At 40.0% G+C, this 23202-nt stretch overlaps 1 protein-coding gene across 1 annotated transcript; it reads left to right on the top strand.

The window, feature by feature from the left end:
* The first annotated feature begins 543 nt into the window (after window positions 1–543).
* Window positions 544–22945, top strand: LOC131293629 (lachesin). The gene is made up of 10 exons (XM_058321706.1): window positions 544–598; window positions 8514–8617; window positions 9009–9216; window positions 11014–11172; window positions 14367–14495; window positions 14598–14735; window positions 17437–17586; window positions 19012–19065; window positions 22574–22654; window positions 22785–22945. The coding sequence occupies exons 1-10, from the start codon at window positions 544–546 to the stop codon at window positions 22943–22945; spliced, it is 1239 nt and encodes a 412-aa protein (XP_058177689.1).
* The last annotated feature ends 257 nt before the right edge of the window (window positions 22946–23202 follow it).

The raw sequence follows: 23202 nt of genomic DNA on the forward strand, positions 1-23202 counted from the left end.
GCATGACAAACCAGGAAGAGAGTTTGGACAGAATCCAGTTACAAAAAACATTAAAAGCATGGAACAGAAGGGAAACCTTTTATATACCATATCTACCATATTATCATTGTATCGATGACTAGCTACGGCCCTTTAGAAGACTTTACCTGCTTTTCTATTTAATTTTTCACTATCTTGGCCTAAATCGTTAAGACAATGGATAAAGATTTCAAATAAATGTTTTGCTTCATTTTCCTGCTAATCCTATTCAGTGACATCATATGTTTTCAAACATTTCCTTTCAGACGTAAAATCCTTTAAAAATGCATTAAATATGAAGGGAGCTATTACGTCCAGGAAACACAACATGAACAAGTTTTACAATCAAATACTCCCCAATGCGTTGCGAATGTTTCTTTTAATGTGCCGTGGAAAATGATACAGTTAGGATTTTTTTCTGGAAATCCCAAAGTGCTTTCAGTTCAGTGAAGTTCGGTTATTGTGTCAGTGTATACAAAAATTGTGAAGATGATTCTTCGCTGTAGCCGAAACGCATTTTGGTTTATGCTCTGCATCTCTGTGTATGTCATATCACCGGCAGCATTCTCAGAAGTTACTGGTAAGCATTATCTATAAAAACATGTTAGAATTATGGGAAATTAGATGGCATAGTTAGATTGGCCGGATGGGGCTAGCGTAGCTAATATTTTTGGTAGTAAAGATTATCAAATTCTCACATGAACACTATTAAACGAATTACAATTTCCTATGTAGGGGACATTTTCACATTCCTTTCATGGCTGCTAATGTACAGTTCTCATTTGTGTAGATATTTCTTGTTTGAAATGAAAATATCGAACCAGTATTGTGGTTCTCATTAAAAATTGGACTCGCAAACTTGTGCTTTCCGTAATGGTGAAAAGTGCAAAGTTCTGTTCGCTGTCATTAGGAAGTTAATATTTGATTAAAACATTACTATTCGCACTATTTCATCAACATATATCGCAGTCGGTGCAAGTGCTCCTGACAGATTGCTCAGTTATCGGTATCGGATGTTGGTCGATACGTGGACGCCATTTGGGTTTTACAAAAACATGGTTCAATTGATGCTGATTTACTCACTGCACATTGGGCCGTTATCATATGGTTCATTTATTGAAATAGTTGCAAGATATTTATTTTGACTTTCAGAAGGTTTAGGAGTACATGCATTAAGAGAAAATATAGTTTTTGTCATATGTAAATAAACTCTATTTTCATTGTCCAGGTTCAATCAGTATTGATAGAGGTTTTTAAGCAGACACGAAACAATGCATTAGAATTATGTGAGTGTTGCAAGAAAAGGAAGTTGAAAGTTTTTAAAAATTTTAAGTGTTTTATGTCAAGTAGTACGAATAACAAAAACTTTTCAATGTCAGCACTTTTAGAGTGTTATTCTATACATTCATCATTTTTCGTGTCCAATACAATTTCCATAGAGTTGAAGTTGGTTCAGATGCTACAGTTTATACTTTTGCATAATGTTTTTATTACATTGCACTATTTTACGCTACTCAATTACAGTTTGATTATTATCATTAATTCTTTTCCTAAATAAAAAATGAAAAAGTTCCTTTGCGTTAAACAATCACATTTTTGGAAAGCAAGCACCCATCCACCATTTAGAAGAATTTTAAAATTCACATTGGATTGTTCGTATCGCACCATTTAACGGTTGATTACCGACAAAGATTTGTGATAAGACATTCAGTAAGTGGAGTTCTGGATGATTCTTGTAGGAACTTCATGAAAATGTTATTTCAAAAAATATACGTTAAATGACCGCTGATCTTAAAACCTCAAACAAGACCATACTCAATGTACTATAACAAGACTTTTCCGATCTGTTCCGATGAAATTTATGTCCTATTTATGTCCAATGTTCGAAAAGATAGCTTGTGAACCTTGAGGAATGATTTACATACAAGGGGTGTTCTGTATAATATCGTGAAGTCAAGCATCACAAAAATGCATGGAATGGATGATAATGTCGATTATTTTGGGTAATCACATATGTTCGAACTAAAACATTGAAAAGGTGTCTTCGTTGTTAGTCAGTTCAAGGCTGTGATTTTTCTAATTTACGGTGCGAAGTCGTGCGTACCGCATGCAACGGCATTGAAGTCGATGCCATTTGAAGATGGGAAACAAATGAGTGGCGGTATTTTTGTTTTGTTTTATAAAAAACATTTATTCAGGAATGTACAATAACTTTTTTTATATACTATTTAATAATATATACATGTTGGACAGTCATTACGTTACATATACATAGATATATTTACAAGGAACATGAGAGGACGTCGATTATTCAATTATAGTTTTGATTATCTAGGAATCTTTTCCCAACAATCGGATATATAGATAGTGTTTTTAAATTGTTGGGTAATGTTAGTGCTATGAAACTATTGATATTTGCATTATTTGTTTATTTCAAAGACATTTTCGATTTTAGATTTCAGATTTATTTTCGATGTTTGCATTAGTATGAGAATATTTAAGACGCGCTTGTTTTGCCACATATTCTACCAGTTCGTATAAACTGATCAATATTTAGCATTGATTTGACCATTTTGCACAACAATCGCTCAGTGTGCGTGCCCAGTTTTAAGCTTGCCGCTCTGCCGCTCATTCTTTTTGACCACATGCGCGGCTCGTTTGATTGTGGAAAAGAAATTGTACCGATGAACATGTAAAATAAATGGACAAATTGAATCTGAGTGTATCAATCGCTGCACAACACTGCTAGCCAATACTTTCCCAAACAAATGTGTATGTGGCATTTCCAATTGTGCTCAATTCGCTTGATGCTTTAGCCTAGTGATAGTGACTCTTGGGTCGGCAGTTTAATTGTCCAGAGGACTGTAAATAATCTGCAACGTCCCAATTCCAGCCGTGTCCCTTTCTATACTTGTGTTCCTCTTATATGTACGGCGAGGAGGGCATTCATGGATGTTCTAGTGAACTCTCGTCAGGATATGTGTACAAAATATGCTTCCGTGAGTTCGCGATCACTATCGGCGAGGATTGATTTCGACTGGTGACGCATGCTTCTCGGGCCAAGGAATCCAGTCATGCTGCTGTTTGGAGTATGCTAGTTAGGTGGTAGAAGCTAATGAGCGCTCTACTCAAAAGGTCGCACGTGGTAGTTGGCGTCTGGCTGGATGATTGTGGCATCACACACGGAAGTAAATTGGCTTTTGCAATGTGCGTTTCACGATACCGAACCCTTGCCGGCCGGGTAGCTTCTCGAGCCAAGGCGGATTCGTTGAAGTGTGTGAAAGGCATTTCTCGCCAGCTGGGCAGATGATGTATTGTCGTGGTTTTCCCTGCACACTGCCCGCTGGCTGATAAATCCATAATTTACAGCTTGTGCATCGAACCGGTCAAGCGCTGAAGCTGTCTATGTGTGATGGACGGAAATTTCGGACTGTGCACTGGCGACAGGCAGTAGCGTCAGCTAGTTGTTTCGAGACGTGCAGAGTTAATTTAACAGACACAACGTACTGGCACTACCTACCCTACGGCTTTTGCCTGTGCCAGAGGCGTTGGTAAGATTCTATTTGCGTTGTAGGCAAGGCCACGGTAAGATGGGGACATGAGTCGCTCTGTAAACGGGACTTGTCGCTGGCCGAAAGGATCCAGTGCTCGTGCTGTTGTCGATAGCTAAGCTAATATGTCACTGAACCTAATAATGAGCACATGCATCAGTGCGCGGAATGAAGTGATTGTTATTGGCACTTGCAAGGCTACTGACTAACGTGATTGGATGTTTATTGGATATTGAACAAAAATAGAACTGTTCAGGTGGCTAGTGGTTAGTGTCCCAGTTGTCAAATTTGCAAACAGTTGGAAGTCACACAGCATTCACCACATTTCCAACTGTTTTTCCACGGAGTCATCATGTATAACTGTTCAAGTTCGATCGTTTCAGTAAGCAGCTTACACTATTGTATTTTCATCTTGGTACGTTTTGCTTAAATTTAATTGATTTTTCCTTCCAACGTTTTGTTTCAAATTTTGACAGTGCGGATGAAATTAAAAACAAATTCAAATCGCGTCTGATGAGATTGATTTCAATACACTAAATACATATTCATTATATACATTCTACGCTTCATCCTATTTGGTAAGGTTATTGTATCATGTATATTGACGAAAAATTGTCACTATGCTTTTCTAATTTATTAGTAAGGGCTGTTTACACTGTTCCCCCTGTACGAGAGGACTGACTATCCACGTACACATAGGGTAAAAAGTCTCGTATGCCCTTAACGGGTATGACCAACCAAGGTTGTTACGCCTAGAAGAAGAAGAAGAAGAAGAAGAAGAAGAAGAAGAAGCAGAAGAAGAAGAAGAAGAAGCAGAAGAAGAAGAAGAAGAAGGAGGAGAAGAAGGAGAAGATAAAGAAGAAGATGAAGAAGTTTGCACTTGATATTTATCTTTTAAAATGTCAATCTTGTGATCATTAGTAGTAGTGATGTGAGCTCTGAGTGAGAATGAGTGAGTGATTCGAATCTTAATATTGAATGAACGATTTAAAACCTAACAGATAGTTTTTGTGACTCCCTTTGATTTGAATCCTTAACTGGGATTCGAATCCCAAAAGAATGAACGAGTTGGTAAAAGAGTCGCTAGTCGCCATAGAGTATTAGTAGCCCAAGTTGTGATTCGACTCCCAAGTTGTGATTCGAATCCCAGTTTGGGATCACTACATGGGCGACTAGCGAATCTTTTACCAACTCGCTCATTCTTTTGGGGTTCGAATCCCATATAGTGATTCCCAAACTGGGATTCGAATCGCAACTTGAGATTCGAAACACAACTTGGGATACGAATCACAACTTGGGATTCGAATCTCTATGGCGACTAGTGACTCTTTTACCCACTCGTTCATTCTTTTGGGATTCGAATCCCAGTTAAGGTTTCAAATCACCTCGAAGGTTAATAAATCATTTTACACGTTTTAATTCACAAAAGAGTGACTTAAAGATTCGAATCATCGTTATGATTATTCACTCTGATTTAAATCTCTAAAAAGAGTTGTTATTCTTATCACTAATTAGTAGCCTCAAATAAATGCATTAAATTGTTGAAAATCTCAAAACAAGTTCAATTTCAACAAGATAAATTTCAACTAACAAGTTTGATTTTATGCTGCATTGATGGTTGTTGTTATCCTAACTCTATGATAAAGTGATTTATATGATCAAATTATTGTTTTTAAAGGATTTGTTTTTATAATTTCTTGAAAACCGGCCATTTGCAATTAATTCATGTAGTCTTATAATTGTGTATTGCGCGGCTTTGGAAGAGTGACATAGCTGAAGAAGGCCATTTACATTTCATTACTATGATAAATGTTTTACATAACACGCGTGGGAGTAGCGAAGATTAAAAATGCACCCACAACACTGGTTCGTACGTGTTTTCCCAAGAAGCTGCAGTAAGAACAAATCAACACGTGGGAGTTTAATTAATATGATGGGTTTTATTTATTTTCCAAAGGTATTTAAGAGTTTGCTGTGGGAACTCTACTCCGCCTCTTTCGAAGTATTTTTACAGCCCGACTTTGTGCGGGTCGTTTATTAAATTGCTCTTGTGAAGAGACCAGTGCCATCGGTGCATACTTCATGCAAGAGAGCAAAAAAAAGGAAATTATCCAACTGCCCCGGATTAGGGTGAAGTTTTGCGGCAAGGATTAAAAACTAACGCACACCGAACATTGAACGCTCGTGAGGATCTCGTGCCCGGTGGAAGGACGCTCACATCAAAACCTTTACGTTAGTCGGACAGTTTAAGGATCGTTGGTGAATGGTCACGTGAGACCGCCGGTATGTATGCATGCACACCAACACCACCCCGAAGCGTTGCCGGTGTGCCGAGCGTTGCCGTGGTCATAAGAACTCCATTGCATGGGAGGTACCGCCTAGGGTGATGGTACATTGAGAAAAATCTCGGCTGAAAACAACTGACAGACAAATGCTCGAAAAGGACTACACAGCCCTTTCCGCTGGGACGTGGTGTGGTTCTTGCAACGCGGAAAAGCCTTTCGGTTGCTTCGCACACACAAATGAACAGCTGAGGATGAGCTAGCACAGAAAAATAAACGGAAATAGTAAGAGCAGAGAAAATCCATTACATAAATTGAGACCAGATTTTTGCCTTTCAGTTTATTATATATAGCTGTTTTTGCACCTTTGAGTCTTTGGTGATCTCTCGCATACATGCCATCGCTGCAAGGTGTGGAATAATACGATACGGCCAATGTTCGCACCAGGTGCACAAAGGACCGTTGATGGATGTTGGATTGAGTGTACGTTTCTGTTTTCCCTCCACAGCTACCGGAAATGCATGCAGTATTGCATTCATAAATTTTTAGCTACTTTCACACAACCGTAGTAATAGACGAAACGATCCTAAAGCTGACTCTTTGAAAAAGAGCTAGTTTTATCAAATATGTAGTTGTTTTCCATATTTTATACGATCGTTTCATGGTCAGTTTTGCCTCCGTTTTATTTTACCGGTTTGCTCGTAAAAGAAGAATGATTTATGTTGAAGTCGCAGCCAAAACAGGAAATGGTTTGTTTAACATTTAATATGTAATAAATCCGGACACCTTGCATGTTTTCAGCTACCACAATCCAATATAACCTCATCATTAGAATCTAGAGTGTAATACATGATTGGTCAATAATCTAATACATAAAATCCTTGTTAAGCTGGAAAAGTAATCTGTTCTAAATATCTGTTACGATTTATTGGTACGAACATGTTAAGGAAACATATTACGTTAGCATGTTATCAAAATAAAATTTGGCTCGGAGGATCTCTGTTGTTCATGCTCCATAATCAAAACCCATGAATAATAAAAAAAAAATTTACTTGGGGAAACCATACTCATTTGTTATATTTTACTAAATACTCGACACCTGTACTTGAACTTCTGAAGTTGTAACAAAACTAAAAATTGAATAAATTATAGACCGTTTGAGTTAGTTAGTTAAATGTATAAATATTGAATTTAATTAAAATAATTTGGAAAGCCAATTCCAAAAAAACTACCACAACATTCACGATTTTTGCTGGGAATGGAAGGGGTGATGTTATGCAAGGGAATTTAGTTTACAATTATTTTTCAGTACCAATTTCTGCTTTTCCGCCAGTGAAAACTTTCTTATTTAGTGCGGATTCTCTATCTCATAAATGTCATCTGCATAACACATTTTAATCATGTATAAAACATACCTTGCTGGAACCGAAGTAGGATTTGGATATTCAAAATTAATTTGAACAACTAAAAAAAAAAAAACTGGCGAGAAATTAATTGTGCAACTAAAACTGATTAGGATGACAAATTTGGGGTTTTCTTAAAAAAACTAAATTTTACAAAGCTGATAAAAGAAATCTGGGAAATGTTAAATACAGGCAAGAATATAAAACCCTTCTACAGTGTTCTTCGAGACAATTTCCTTAAAAACCGAGGCTATGAGAGCAGATCCGTTCTAATAATGCATAAAAGAATATTTAATCAGTAAATTAATGTTAACGAAACTCTACAGGGATTTTTTTTGTAAAATTCAAGCAATATGGATAGTAGACATATCTTGCTGGTTCGAATGATTTGGACTAGGAAAAGAATTTAATAGTTCTAATGTTTGTTTATGAATCACTAAGTCTGATATATAAAAAAGAAACTTGCACTGTACCGATACATTGATACTGAAACAACGTACACTTCATCCATTTGGCCCTTTATTTAGAGAAGAAAACCAACACACGGGCAGGGTGCGTACTGGTTGTTATGGAAAGGCGTCACCATAGGAAAATAGAGTCAAATGTTCTATTGCATTGCGTATCTCGTCGTGATAGCCCGAGGGTAGGAACAGTTTTCACAATATTGGAATGTGAACATGCGAAAAAGCTCTTCTGCTGTTCCAGAGAGGATAGAAATTGGCAGTTTCCCGTTGTGTGATGTTTCCTGCTTGCTACTTGTGCTAAGCTCCGAGGCCATTCCAGCCCCGGATGTATGCATTATTCTTGTGGTGGGATCCAGCGGGCATTCAATTATTTCGTTTATACGTCGATTTTCATTAGTTGTTTTAAATTCTCCACCAGACGGTTTAATAAATTGTCAGCTGCGTGACGAGGCACTTACCCCACATTATGTCTGCACGCTCGCTGCAAACATTGGCAGTGGAACGGCCGTACATTGGAAATGTCGCTAAAGAGTTGCATGCACGCCCGGTAGGCTGCACGGGTGTATCCGTTCCATTCGGGATTTGATTTAATTAATTAACGGCAGTGGATCGTTGGACTGGTTCAATTGTTGAAGTGTGCTCGTTCATGAGCCGTACTTAGGTCTGGTTAGGTTATGTTTCTGAGCTGTTGGAAAGCAGGTTCGTAAAAATATTGAATGTATCTTGACTGGTTCTGCTTGTTGTTGTATTATCTGATAATAGATTTTTATTTCACTTTTCATTTTATTCTCACAGTTATCACGGACCCGAAATTCAGCATACCGATCGCCAACGTAACAGCGGCTGTAGGACGAGACGCAACACTTACGTGCGTTGTTCACGATTTAGGTTCTTATAAGGTGTGTAAAAACTGACCTCTTTTATTGTGTATCCATCCGATTAACGTTATATTTTTTATATTTCTTCGTTTCTATTCTTAATGCGTAATTTTTGCCGGATCCTGTTTTATTATACTTAATATTATTATACTTTTTAGCTTAGAAAAAAGACCATGCTTTGCCGATTCTTCGATTTGACTATTTCATGCTCAAATATTATGTGGTTATTTAATATGCAGAGCAAGGGTTTTGTAGTTTGAGCTGTAAAGTTTGTTTTTTAACATGCTTTTAGTGATAATTTATTTATAAAATATGTATGAAACTCGGTACAAATGGATTCCGGTCCCTCCTTTTGAATGTATCGTTTTAATTGTCTGTTTTCCCAATTTAACCCTTTTCTGTTTCCAAACAGGTGGCATGGCTACGCGTGGACACGCAGACGATTCTCACGATTCAGAACCATGTCATAACGAAGAACAAGCGCATCGCTATCACGTACACCGAGAAGAAAACTTGGCAACTACGAATCAAGGACATCCGTGAAACAGACCGGGGCTGGTACATGTGCCAAATCAATACGGATCCGATGAAGAGCCAGATGGGCTATCTGGATGTAGTAGGTACATAAGAGCGGCTAGTGGCAGGGTTGGTGTTCGAAATGAATCGCATTGCCAGATGCATTACAATTAAATTTGTTTGTATGTCGCTAAGATGATTGCGCCGGTAGCCGGTGGCCGGGGAATAATTATGATTTGCCTTCGTTTCCGCGTGTAGCTTTGTAGTTTGATCCCTCGGACAAGAGGAAAAGATGGCCAATTGAGCTGAAATTGTGGTGCAATTTTCTAGCGAATCATTTGCATACATTTTTGTATCGCTTCGCTCAAGGACACCGCAAGGGTTTTGGCTTGTTCGAGTCGATGCATCCATCGGAAAGGAATGAACATGTGTTCAAAAGTGCTCCCATTACCGGTCGCCCCGCGAATGCAAACGAAACGTGAAGTTTCGAAAACGAACGAGAATCGTAATTATGAATGGAAGCTAAATGCACGGACCGCTATTTTTATGCTACGAATTACTACTGGCAGTCACGAGATATTTAAATTGGTCACCTAATGCCATCGATATGTGGGCCGTTCGCCATAGGGCGGCTGCTTCAGCCCAACGGCAACGAATTGGTAAAAGTTTTGCATCGGAAAAAGCGAACGGCTTCGGGCGAAAGCGAAGCGAAAAGGCGAATACACATAAACAGTTTCTAATGCTTTCCGCCCCAAGCTACGGGGACGCGAGATTGGGCGTCACAGTTCTTGGCAACAATAAAACAATTCCGGCACCCGGAATCGGAAGTCATGGTCGCCACCAAACAAATGTTTCTTTAGCTCTGTCTTCCGCCAGTCCTTCCAGTGTGGTTGGCAACGTCTTTGCATTGTCATTGTAGCGAGTGAGTTTGGCGACTTGGAAAGGCCAGGGAAGGGATAAGGAAAGTTTAAGTTCTTGTGTAGATTTTCCTTCTCATTGGTTCCTCGATGTCTGGCGGCAAGCACACGCGAAATGGAGGACCACCGTGAGGAAAAAATGTTAAGGCGATGTGGAAAGCCGAAACTACAATGCCCGTAATTGCACATCGGACGACCGCGGAAAATGACGCGTCGTGGCCGGTTATAAATTTCTTTTGGTTTATAGTATTTTAACAATTGCTTGTGCAATTTTAAATTGTTTTTATTAAGTTTATTTTCATTTATATTTTATTACGAATATAACAATTCTTAAATAACGCATATCTTCGCGCACAGAAAAATTTAATCGTAAATCATTTAGCATATTTGGGGAAATGGGCATAAATTATGAAAAACTACAAAGTTTTGATTTAGTTGAAAATCAACTTTATCCTTCAATGCCATTAAAAACATGGGTACTAGTGACTGGTTGTATGATAGCTTGATCCATTTTCTAACTGTAGTTGTTTTTATCTCCTATCTTCCTTTATACGATATTTTCAAAATTTTAAGTGTACAATAACTCCAAAATCATTCACTTTCCGTTGTTGTTTGACATCTATATATTTTATTCATTCGTTTTTATTTCGATTAATTCCAAAACGACTTCCTCTGTACGAGAGGACTGACTATTCACTGTACATCACGGGTAAACGTCTTTTAAGCCCTTAACGGAAGCAGGCATGAGCAATACGGTTGTTACGCAAAGAAGAAGTTATTCGTATTTTTCTTTTAAATAGAAGCAGGGCAATTTTTGCTTGAACTAAGAAATATTTTCAAACAACTAATCACAAAGTGGTGAAAACCGTCATACGTAGAAATGCAACATAGTCATTTTCCAATTTATTCACAGTTGGTGGATTTCTTAATCATTCATGTTTTTTCCTTTTTTTCCGATATATCCTTTGCAACGTATGTTTTCAGTGCCGCCGGACATTCTGGACTATCCAACCAGCACCGATATGGTGGTGCGAGAGGGCAGTAACGTGACACTTCGATGTGCTGCCGTCGGTTCACCTGCTCCAGCGATCGTATGGCGGCGCGAGGCGGGCGATAACATATCCCTCCAAGACGGCGAACAAGGTAAGTACCTCAAACTTTGGTGTGATCTCTTGCCGCTCCCGTGCAAGCGATAAAAGTGCTTAAAATCTACTCAATGATTTACACGAAAAGATGCTGTTTGCCGAAAAAACACATAAACCATTCCCTGCACATATGTGGTGCGGTGAGCATAAGAGTGTTCGATTCAACAGTTGACTCATCGATTGGCCCCGGAAAGGGGGGCCGAGCAGGGACAAACGGCGCGAAGCCCAGGTTTTGCAATAAATTTCAAACTGCACCAGCATGTACTTTTTTATGCTCTAAGCCATTAAATTCAAAACTTTTCACTTTTTCGTGAATAAGGTGTAACCTCCTGTGCCAAAGCAACTGCGTTATTGGAAGAAACGACGGTAGATCGGCACGAACAAAAAAAAAAAACACACACACACACACAAATGTTGAATGAGCGATGAGTATTGACGGAATCGCAGGGGAACTGCGCAAGCAACGAGAGCATCGAGATGTAAAGGCAATGATATTTGATGGACTATATTATTTATTGACCCATGCTGGAGGCACTACCTCCCGCGCGCCACCAAATGGTTGTTTATCCTCGGCGAGGTTTTATTTCCCATCCAGTTGTTCTCCGCACTTTTCCGACGTTGTGTGATGTTCGATCTATTGCGTCCGGTGAATGAAATACGATTCGGGAGCAAAGAGTTTAATTTCAATAATAGCTCGTTACGTTTTAAAACGTTACGGGTTTGGTGGAAAAGTCAGACGCTGTACGGCTAGCCAGAGGAGCACACTAGCGTACTTATGTTGGTTTTACCTCATCCTAAAGCAAACTCGTTTTAGCGAATGATTTGCAACCCTAGTACCCCGCATTGGGAGCCATCCTACAGAGGCCGAGGGCTTTTGAAGTGCAGACTTTGAGCCCGTTTGGAGTGTGCTACGGAAAATAAACAATGATACACATTCACCCAACCTCGCGTTAGCATCATGATTTGATTGAAACGGGAGTTCGACTGGTTGGAACAAGCACGAAGAAAGTCGGCCTAATCGCTGTCAATACGCCGAGGCTCAAATCAGAGTTCCCAACGGTCAGCGACCGTTCTAACGAATTGGTGCAAATGAATTATTTGTTTGGTACACCAGACTAGGTGGGTTTCGCCAACATTTGGAAAACGTGGGAAAGTCGAGCCGACATACAACAGGGGGGAAACAAATAAACAAGCTACATGGTGTGTACAACCATAGGTCCATGAAAGCATGAAGGAAAAATCGGCTTCGGAAGGGGAGCATGATTGCGCTAATGTGGCACCGAAATTTGGCGAATAACTTTCCCATTTTATTGATACGGCCTACGATGAAGTTGTTCCGTGGAACGCACAGCACGTGTCAATCGAGCGTGCAGCGCCGGATACCGATAGCTGTTGAGCTTCTTTACACTGTTGGAGACTTTATTTGTGTAACGCTAAACAGGAAGCAAGGACCCATACTGTTGGACCACTTTCACAGCCATAGGAAGCGAACGGCAGGCTAAACAAACATGATTCGCTCAGTTCGGTTTCAGTCATCGCCGTCGTCGTCGTCGTCGTCATCGCGGTTCGCTTTGTCGTTCGATTGCTTTTGCTAATATTTGAACGTCCCGCCAACAGACATGCTGTTGATGCCTATCGCTTGACATGAACGATGAGAAAAGGCGTGTAGCTCATGGGAAAGACGGTCGGAGGTTTAGCTGACAATTGGATGGTTCATCTTTCTAGCGAGTTTTCATTTTCCCCGGTATCTTTTTGTAACGGTTTGTTAGCGCACAAGGATCGTCAAGGAATCGCCCTCGCTGGCCACGTTTTGTCTCTTAATAAACATATTTTTGAATAAATCATAGAAAAGTTGTAAAGGAAATTGGAGAGAAGAGTTGGAAAAATGGAAACAATCTAGAGCGTGAACTCTCTTCTTACGCTTATTACGGTAAAAATTACGAAAATGTCGAGAAGTTCAACAAGTTGATGGGGCGCGTTAAAAAACCCGTCTTTATCTTACAATGACCTAAAATTGCATACGTGTATGTCATTGAATTTGAAAGTTTTCAAACAAGAAAATTTGTATCACAAGAGGAACAAAACCGTGTTCTCTTCGCGTATGTGATTGGTGTGTACTCAATTGAAGTGGGGGATGTCAGGTTTATGTATGGATTCGAACCGACGACATCGAAGTTGTATTCTGGTGCTAACAGGGCTAGTTGTATCCGAGTTGTTAATAGTTAAGCACTTACACAATTAAGCTGATAACAATTTATAAAGCATGGACACGATTTTTTTCATAAAACCATCAATCCAATGAAATGAAGAAGTCAATTTATGAAAGTTATTTCGGTTGATATGTGTCGAAACTACTCCCATTCACAGTATTTGAATGTTGGAAATGTTATAAAATGTATATAACTTATATAATATGAATTAAGTTCAACGTGCTCCTCTTCAAATGGCATGTTTGATTTTAATTTGTTTTGCAAAATATTTTTTACTTTTATTTTCCACACAATCGAGGTAGCTTTTTTCTTGTCCATCACTGTCAAGACATCATCACACTTTAGCATTGTGTCAATTGTTTCATAGTGAAGGTGCTGGTTCAGTTACCAAAGGTCACCAGCGTTCTCCCCTCATCCAGCACGCTTTCGGAAACTAACTGGACAGAATGCGAGAAACGAGCGGTACAGGAAAGGAGGAAAAAGGGTTAGAGAAAAAATAATTTAATTTTATGACAAGTTTATTTCCCAGATCCAATTTTCCACCCAATTGAAAATTTATCATTCACACTCGCACCTCCGAAATGATGCGGGCCAGCGTACCGTGTTACCCGAAAGTCTTCTTTAGCTCTGCCCAAGGCACGGCCCTGCTGCGGAAATGCGCGAACTTTGAAGGAGGAGACAGTGTTACGAGGACACCTTCGGTTACAACTCGTAGCGAGCGCTCGTCTTGGGTGGTTTCCGAATTCCTTGTATTGTTTGCAGTCGTAGTCCAAAAGGGTTACGTATTCCGCTGGCCGGTGCTGATGGGATTTTCTTAAGCTCAAGCGCTGGAAGTAAATCAGCGGACCAGTAATCTTGTGACAATTTCCACTGGTGCACATTTTTGTGAACCGAACCAACGCTAGCTTTCTCTGGACACCATTGGATGCGAATGCTATTTATTTGAGTTTCTCTGTTTTTTGGTATCTCTCCTTCATTGCAGTGTCATCGGTCGAAGGGCCCACGTTCACCATACCGAAAGTGAACAGACTGCACATGGGTGCATACTTGTGCATCGCTTCCAACGGAGTCCCGCCAACCGTGAGCAAGCGGGTCATGTTGATCGTGCACTGTAAGTATGTCGGCAGTATTTCCGGGAGCCATCTGGAAAAGCTGCACCGTAGTGAGGTGGTTACGCATGAATCCGTTCACCGTTTGGCGTGTTTACTTGCAGTTCCACCAATGATCTGGGTTCCAAACCAGCTGGTCGGTGCCGTCGAAGGTCAGCGGATGACGCTCGAGTGCCACTCGGAGGCATATCCAAAGTCAATTAACTACTGGACCCGGGAGAAGGGTGACATCGTCCCGCAAGGTATGTATATACCCGGCACAACTATCCATGCTCTGATTATCAAACAATCGTCGGAAGAAAAGCAAGAGCAGCCGGATAGGTTCGATAAAATTCACTTACCGTTCAGAATCCGCTCCTATTGCACAACTTTTGCTCATATCTGCCAAAAATCACACCAAACAAGGGCCGCCTCCGCGAGCGTCTCCGAGTACAAGGCTACAATTCTAGCTTGCGTCAGATTATTTCTTATCGTAATTTTTACATATCACGTTCCTTTGATTATATCTTTCCTACGTGCCACGCTCGAATGGTGAGGCGTTTGGAAGGCGGGTTTGTTGGTACATGCGTTCACACGTGGAGTTGCTTTCACGAGTACGGCTCCGTGTGTTGTTTTGTGCGATTGTTTTTAGACCGGAGGACAATGTTTTCCCCTCCCAACCGTCGAGGGTTGCTTCTTGAAGATGTCCCTACCCATTATCGGAGGGTAGAGCGCACGGTACAAATGCTAATGGTTGTGTTGGCTCGTAAGGAGCGAGGGAAAACGTTGTTTGTTTTCTACCATGCTGTTCCGTGCGGAAAAACGAAACCGTAACACTCCATTACCGGCGACGTGCTGCTGCGCTCGTAAAAGTCGATGCATCGATGTTTGGGCCGTGACGGTGTGCCTGGTTGGGAAGGCAAATTTCCAGATTTCAACCCGAAGGTAGGATGTTGTTTGATACATTTTGAATGTTTGAGCACCTTTTCATTCGTAAGGAACATCCTGACAGAGGAATGAACACACAAGGAGCACGAGTAGGTTATCTGATTTTTCAAGATATACGTGTGTTGATTTACGTTTTAAAAATGGTGCAAGTATGATGCGACAAAGTGACATGTTTGTGACGAAAGAGATTTTATAAAGTGTACATTTTAAAAATGATAATAGTTTAATTTGTGTTCATGGGTTGCATAATGCCACTCATGACGAGTTTGACACATAAAAAGCCATACCCTGAGGGAAGTGGGATAATAAAAAATCATTGAACAAATCTATTTCAGTGCAATGCAATATATACAAAATACAGTTTTGTAAATCTAATATTTTCTTGACATTTGTCAGTAGAAGTACTGATAAAAAATGTATTTGACCTGCTCAATACTGTTATTTAGCCTAATTAGCCTTACAACTTAATCGAGGGTTTCTTTATGTAAGATGGCTGGTATAGGTGTGTTTTTAATCCAAGACTCTGAAGGTTTACACCACTTTTGTACGACTGCTCACTCTTATAAAATCAAGAAAATTCTATAATTTACCTTATATTTTACGGTTGCATGATAAAAATGTTAAAGTTAGATAAAATAAATAAAATAAATTATTATATCGCGTCCAACCTGGTGTAATCTTTGAAGCAATGTTCCTTATAAAGCTTATAACATGTATAATTACATGTAACTAAACAAAAATTATAAAAAACCAAAATTACAATGCCAAGTGTGAATCGTATATCATTTTATAAATCTAACGTTTTGTTATTGCTAAATCATTGAAACATAATTTGTTGAATAATTACACGTTATTTACAGTGTTTTTTGTTTTATTTAGATACTTTAGTTTTCGGATTGATACATTTCATAAAGTCATATTAATTTGTCACTCTCCCATTGGAAACAAATCCTGTTCGTCAAATCCAATCCACTTCTACATCCTCCAACTACAACCCTTCAGGTTTGGTTTCACTTTTTGGCCAAACAACGAAGTCTTCACCAGTCGATCAAAAAAGCAAGCGACGATATGAAACAAAAAACTTCGAAAATCGCTCGCTGAGTTTCCCTAAGACAGTTAACGGCGCTGCTAGGTGACAGGATTGGGGATAAATGAATTGATAAGCATAATTTATGCCCTCGATGTTTTTCGATACTCCTCGTCCTTCGTGAAACCGGTCGGTCGGATTGGTTGCGGCTTAGCGTTGGTGGTTGGTTCACGGCGTTTTTTAGGACACGCCAGTCGTGGGTTTTTTGCTGGCTGGTGGGAGTTTGTGTAGAAAGTAATATCTTAATTGGCTTGAAATTAGGTTAATACCACATTATTAGTTTCTCCCGTGGACGTCGTTACTGTATCCTGTGTTGTACGGAAAGGATCTGTTCCGGTATGTTCTACAGCCGACGTGGTTGTGGGTTGTAAGAATTTGTTGAAATCTGCAATTTCTCCTTATGGCACAGGTTTCGTTTTGGTTTGGAGTGTGATTATCCCTTTTTAAGAACAGCTCCGTCTCGTTGGGCAAAGAGTGCACGAGAAAGCAAAGGGCTCCGAACCGGATATTTATAGTCAGCGAAACGCAAAAGATGTCTCTGATCCTGGTCGATTCCGAATGGAGGAGGCATTTGACTTGGCAAAGAATTATCCGTGTTACTTTCGGGTATGATTTTCGACTTTCCCTTACCTGGGAGGGGAGATTCCGACAGTTTAAGGGATGTTCTAGTCGATTTAGGAGCAAAAAAGACCCTCTCCTAAGAACCAGCGTACGTAGGGAAGCAGAAACCTTTCCAACAGCTCATACCCGGTATAATTATGCAAATTTAACGAGCGCTCGTTGCAATCGTAGTTGAAGTTGGAAAAAAGTTTGCAGTCTACGGTCTCCTGAAGCCAGCGGTGATAGCGTGTCTTCCATTCGCACCTTCACACCCGGGACTAGCAGTTTTGACGTTTGTCTTTCTCATTTCTACCTCTCTCTCTCTGCAGGTGGCAAGTACGAGCCGGTGCTGATAGACAACGCCTACAAGGTGGTGATGAAGCTGAGCATCAAGGTTGTGAGCCAGGCCGATTTTGGCGCGTACAAATGTATCGCCAAAAATTCCCTCGGGGAAACCGACGGCACCATCAAACTATACAGTAAGCTCTCCGGATATCCCCACTTTAGCCTCACCGAGTCATCCGTCGACAAGCCGGGGTTTGTGCCCGGAAAACCTTGTTATGGGGCTCGTTTAAGCAATCCTTTGCGTGTGTTTTCTTTTATTTGTCACCCGTACGGTAGGGATCGAGAAAACGGCATTGCTATTTGTGTTTTTCATCTCTCCGACCTCACCGTCCGCTTTCCGAGCATCGTTGGCTCTTCGCTCGATGCTGTTGGAACTGGTCGGATTGTAGGGGACGTCGACGGTATTACGAATTTGAGCTCGAACGCATCGAAGCATACGAAATTTGTGTTTGTGTCTCGCATTTGTTTTGAATAGCGGTACACTTTCGTTTAATCCGGTTCGATTCTGAACGACCCAAGAGACTAGCCATGAAGTGATGCCGTTGGCGTCTGGCCTGCTCCGTTCTCCCACTTTGCTACCGTCTGATCATTTAACTAGGGAAAGGTGTAGTAATATCGCCTATGTGACTACAACGTCTCGTAATCGAATAGGGAAAAATGTATCAAAGCTCAGTTCGATTTTATTTTAAATTTTCGTTGCTATACCATAATCACTTTCTAATCCACTCAACAAAGGTGTGTTCAAATAAATTTTCAAAATATTTATCTTCATTTCCATGGAAAAGAAAAAATTAATATTCAATGTGAAAAGTAAAAACAGTATATTTTAGTTTCGTTTGTTATTATGAATTGGATCATGGAAACTAGTTTTCTTCAATTAAAATTCTTCTTCTTCTTAGCGAAACGATCGTATTTTGATCATGCCTGCCCCCGTTAAGGGCTTACAAGACTGTTTCCTTTGTGTACGTGGATAGCCTCGTACAGGAGAGGGTTCGGTCACGGTTGGGATTCGAACCAACACCGTCGAGGTGGTGAGCTCCAGCGCTCATAGGTCAATTTTCTAACCGGCGCTACCGATCAGCTGTCTCAGATCCCCATTTTAAGCATTTTTTGAACACTTTTACTTACGCTCATGGTTTACAAACGATTAGGGATGATATCAAATATAGCACTTATATGAGTCTGAAACCAAAATCTGTTAAGCTTAGCTTTGAAATGTGCTCAAGAGGAGCATAGTTGTATCGAATTACGACAGAAAGTAAGTAACGAGAAAGCTGTTGTGTTTCCATAATAACTTAAAACTTGTATTCTATTCAGAATAATTGAATATTAACTACAAACAAATTGTTGTGACAAATGTTCAGCGTGTTATGCGCATGTTTTTTCTCGTAAATTGTATGAGGTAACGTAGAGTATTTATAAAATTCTAAATGGCACAATTCTTCTAAACATATAGAGGTAAATTTGACTCTACGGTATTAAAAGCCCCACACATCTCGGCAGAATACATACTTTCATTTGCTTACTTATTCATGTTTTGTTAACATATACCTTCACAGAGCTACCAAGAAGTGCAATCAACTCGGTGGAATCAACCGATGGCAAGCGACGAAGTAAGTTACAATATCACGCTTAAAATTAGTTGTTTCATTACTTATTTTAAGTAGTTTGCATGGTGGTACTTGAGACTTTTCGTTTGTATATTTGTCACCCTCTGCAACCCAACCAACTTAAGTGTTTTCTTTAATCTCCATCTAAGAGGTCACACTAATCAGCGTTAAAATAGTCATTACCTGAATAAAGATGAAAGATGATAAACACTGCCGCGATTGAGCCATCAACCAGTTGATCAGCCATCCCCACCCAGGTTAGGTGCGTAATAATTCCACACAATTATTCCTCGATCAGCTTTCGGCGCGTTTCCGGCCTGTGGATCCGTCATGGAAGTGGATGGAAATGTTGTGTGTGTTTAAATTACCCCACGATGGGTCGGGGTAGGCGTGCAAATGTCGATTTTAGCCGCTGTTCTGTTTTGTATTTGTTACTATTTATACATGGGCGGGGGATTTTTACTTCGTCGCCAGAACGCATTAGCCCCGCGGTGTGACCACAGAAGTTCATCATTAATCACAATAAAAACATAATTGCTGACTGCGAAAATGCCGCCACTTTTCCGACGGTGTGCCAGTTATGTGGACGCGTGTTTTATGTGCGTGTGCCTATGTGTGTGATACAATGCAAATATGGTGCCTCTTATTGACTTCAATCGTCGTGGCTGCTCGCGAGAGGATTAAGCTGCTTCACCTTTGCTCCAAAAGTAGGGTTGCTCTTTGAAGTTCATAAAAAGTCGGTTGTGCTTTAGTGTTATGGGATTTATGTGGAAAAATATGGTGCCACTAATGAAATGCGCTCTGTGGTGGCAACATCGACACACAAATACACACACATACGCAAACGTAACAAGCCAAACAGCCAAAAGTCATTAGTTTCTGGTCTTCAATTAGAGGCCGGCGTGTAAACGATTTGCGCCCAAACTATAAAGGGCCAGCAGCAATAGGCGTCGAGCGATCAGCCTTTCTCCCTTTTTTGCTTTGTTTTTATTTCCCTGACGAACTGCCGGATGTGTGCCTCCGTTGGTTATCGGTGCAGAAATTGGGCGAAAGTAAAATGGCGCATAAAAGTCCAACTCCTTGGTGAATAGCGAAAGTGAAACACAATCCAGTCCGCCCGAAACAAAGGCCTCGCAGGCCATCGTCGGTGGGATTCGGTGAAATTTACTGCTGTGCCACCGTTTGGCAATGAAACAGTGATACAAATAATGTGCCCGTACCCTTAACCTCCGTCACAGGCTGAGTGGGAGGAGTGTGGGTGAAGGTTGGTCGAAAAACCTCGACGAAGGTGAGGTTCCCGTTCAAACCCCTTCTCCGCCGTGGGAGGGTGTCAATGTCAAGTAGAAAATGCGTTTAAGCGTTACACCCTTCGAGGATTGGTTGTTTGTTTGCTTGTGGTAACGGAGGGGTGAGTGGCCTGCGCGGCTTGTAATGTCTGTAAGACAGTCGTCCGTGTCGTTTTGAAATATGAAACCATTCAATCGGATCGGAACCGATTAGGTCTACGACAACGAAATGAAGCTCAGTCTAAGCAGTTTAACAACGTTCGTGCTTGTTGGTCGGAGACGATCAAATAAATCGTCGTTTTTATTTAAGCAAAGGATCTAAATATGAGATCAATATCAAAGATGATCTAAAAGCGTTACATGCGTTATACACAACCATATAAGTGAGCCGAAAATGAGCATTTCGATGACCTGTAGCGTCTAAAACCATTCCTGAACTAGGCACCATGCTCTAATTATATTTGTAAAAGCATGCCGCCTAAAAACTAAGGTTGGCGCAATCTTTCCCCTCCCTAAGATACGTTCTGGTTCCAAGATATCGCCCTTTTATTTTTGTTGCCTGTGCTGTCAAGTCGGAAAAAGAAAATCAGAAGGACACACAATCGGTCCGAAAATGATGATGGCTAACAATTAGGAGCACGTAAGTTGAGCGGTACGGATTGTTACAAGTTATTTGTGATTGGTGGGTGACGACGTTAAGCTGCCCCGTCTTGCTTGTCTGCTTGGTCGCGTAACAACAACGGCTTGTATGGGTGAAACGGCACCGTGGGGTCAATTCGGGTTCCCGCAGCCGAGCTGAGGAAATACGCAAAACCTCATTTGTGAAATAATACTCATTAGACACGGCTTTACACATGTGGAGCATTTTTTACGACTTCATAGGTCACAAAGGCCTTCCGTCAGTATTACTTACACATATCTACACGTCCGCTGCCATAGTCGTCTGGGTATACGTTTGTTTGTTTTCTGCAGAGTAAGAAGAGTCAATACGTAACAGGGCATGCGAAGAAAAGCTGTGCAAAATACAGTGCTGTGCAAATCCTTGCTTCACACAATTGTCTATAAGCAACATAACCATAAGAGCTATAAGCAACATGTTACAAACCAAACCGTTTAAACCTATGACCGTTTAAAAATTTACGACAGATTCAGAAGATATTCGGTCAATGGGCACTTACTTGAGGACAAAATTTGCTATGAGAAAATATTTTTAAATAATGATTATCCTCCACTGCGGTTCTTTATTTCTCCAAACGTTGAATCGTTATTCAGCAACGAAATCTTCTATCAAAAGATTGTAAAATTTACTTAAGCATTTGTTCTTCTGAATTATCACAATAGTAGAATAGATCGATTACAAAGAGTTGGATACCACGTTTTGTTTTATAAAAAGAAGAGATATTTGTTTTATTCAAATGTCTACATTATATTTAAAATATCCGACATAGTTAAGGTAGAAATGAAATGATTAAAGTAGACTGTTTACCTGTTACTGTTTCGTAATGCAACCAATTGCATTTTATCCTTATAAGGGGGTTATAGTATTATATTTTAGTCCACAGAGAATGTAGGCACACCTAAAAATTTTTTAAAAGGTACTTTGTACGAGCCACACTGTGCAATTGTTTACACATGTGCATATCAAACGTTTGCTGATTTTCACAAGGTTTTTATTATTATCCGTGCACCGAATCCGTCGTTTGCTGCTAGCATTGGTTTTCCGAGAAATGCTTGAGACGTCGGTTTTGTTTGAAAATAGTTTCCGTCTTCTCTGGGATTATTTTTTTCTGGCAATTCTAAACTACTCCCATGGGACTAGTCTGTTGGGGATTTTTCTAGCCCTTTCACCCTCGGTTCACATTGGTGCTCTTGTCTGTCCGTACTGTTTTTGCAGTGAATGAAATTCTGTTTCTTTATATATTGCTGCTGAAAAGGAAAACAACAGTCAAATCTGAAATGCTTGGAGGGAGAATTTAATCGGAGGAAATGGTTGTGCGTGTCGTTAAATGGTCGTGAAAACTGAAGCAAATCCAATTGGCTTGCCTAGAAGGTTATCCTTGAAGGCTGGTCGGTGTATTGTTTTTGGTTGGTTAGTGGTTCTTTTAACTTTGTGTTCATGCAATGTTCAAATGTTTTAGAAATTATTATTTTGAATATAAATAACTAATTTCATACAACGCATTTTTGTAAATGAAACATAATTTAATATTTTCATTTTATTGTAGCCAAATCAAGAAAAGGGAGTAATTTTCACGAGAGTAACGACTTCATGGATGATGATATGGATGGATCTAGCAAAAGGAAAGGTAAGACTTATTTTAAATTATGAAAATTATGAAATAAATATCAATTTCTTTTTATCTTTCATTTCATGTTCCTGTCTGCACGACTTCGGCAATAACATTTTGACAATGGTTTGCTAACATCAATTGGCAGATTTAATACTCGGTGGCAGCAGAAATGATGACAGCTATGAAATATCTGCAACAGGATTGAATATGGCAACCTCAGTTCCAACGATACTGCACTGCTCCGTTCTGTGGATAGTGATAACGCCTGTTTTGATGAGCTCCATACTCGGAATATTGTCAGCATGACGCATATAATAGTTAGATAGACTTGTCGGCGAAGAGAAGCCATGTTTCTTCGATCATATAGCAAAGGTCACTTATTCTGTGCTTCGCTGCGGTTGTTGTTATGTTGAACATGTTTTACTTGTAGTGTAACTTTTCGTAAGCGCCTGTGTTTTGGTTTTTGTATGTAACGACTCACGTATGAAAAGGTGTGCGTTATCTGATGTAGTCAATAAAAAGCATATGAAAGGGAAAAAAGCGCTAAACGGTACAAATATCCA

Source organism: Anopheles ziemanni, chromosome 2, assembly GCF_943734765.1.
Source record: "Anopheles ziemanni chromosome 2, idAnoZiCoDA_A2_x.2, whole genome shotgun sequence".
Lineage (NCBI taxonomy): Eukaryota > Metazoa > Arthropoda > Insecta > Diptera > Culicidae > Anopheles > Anopheles ziemanni.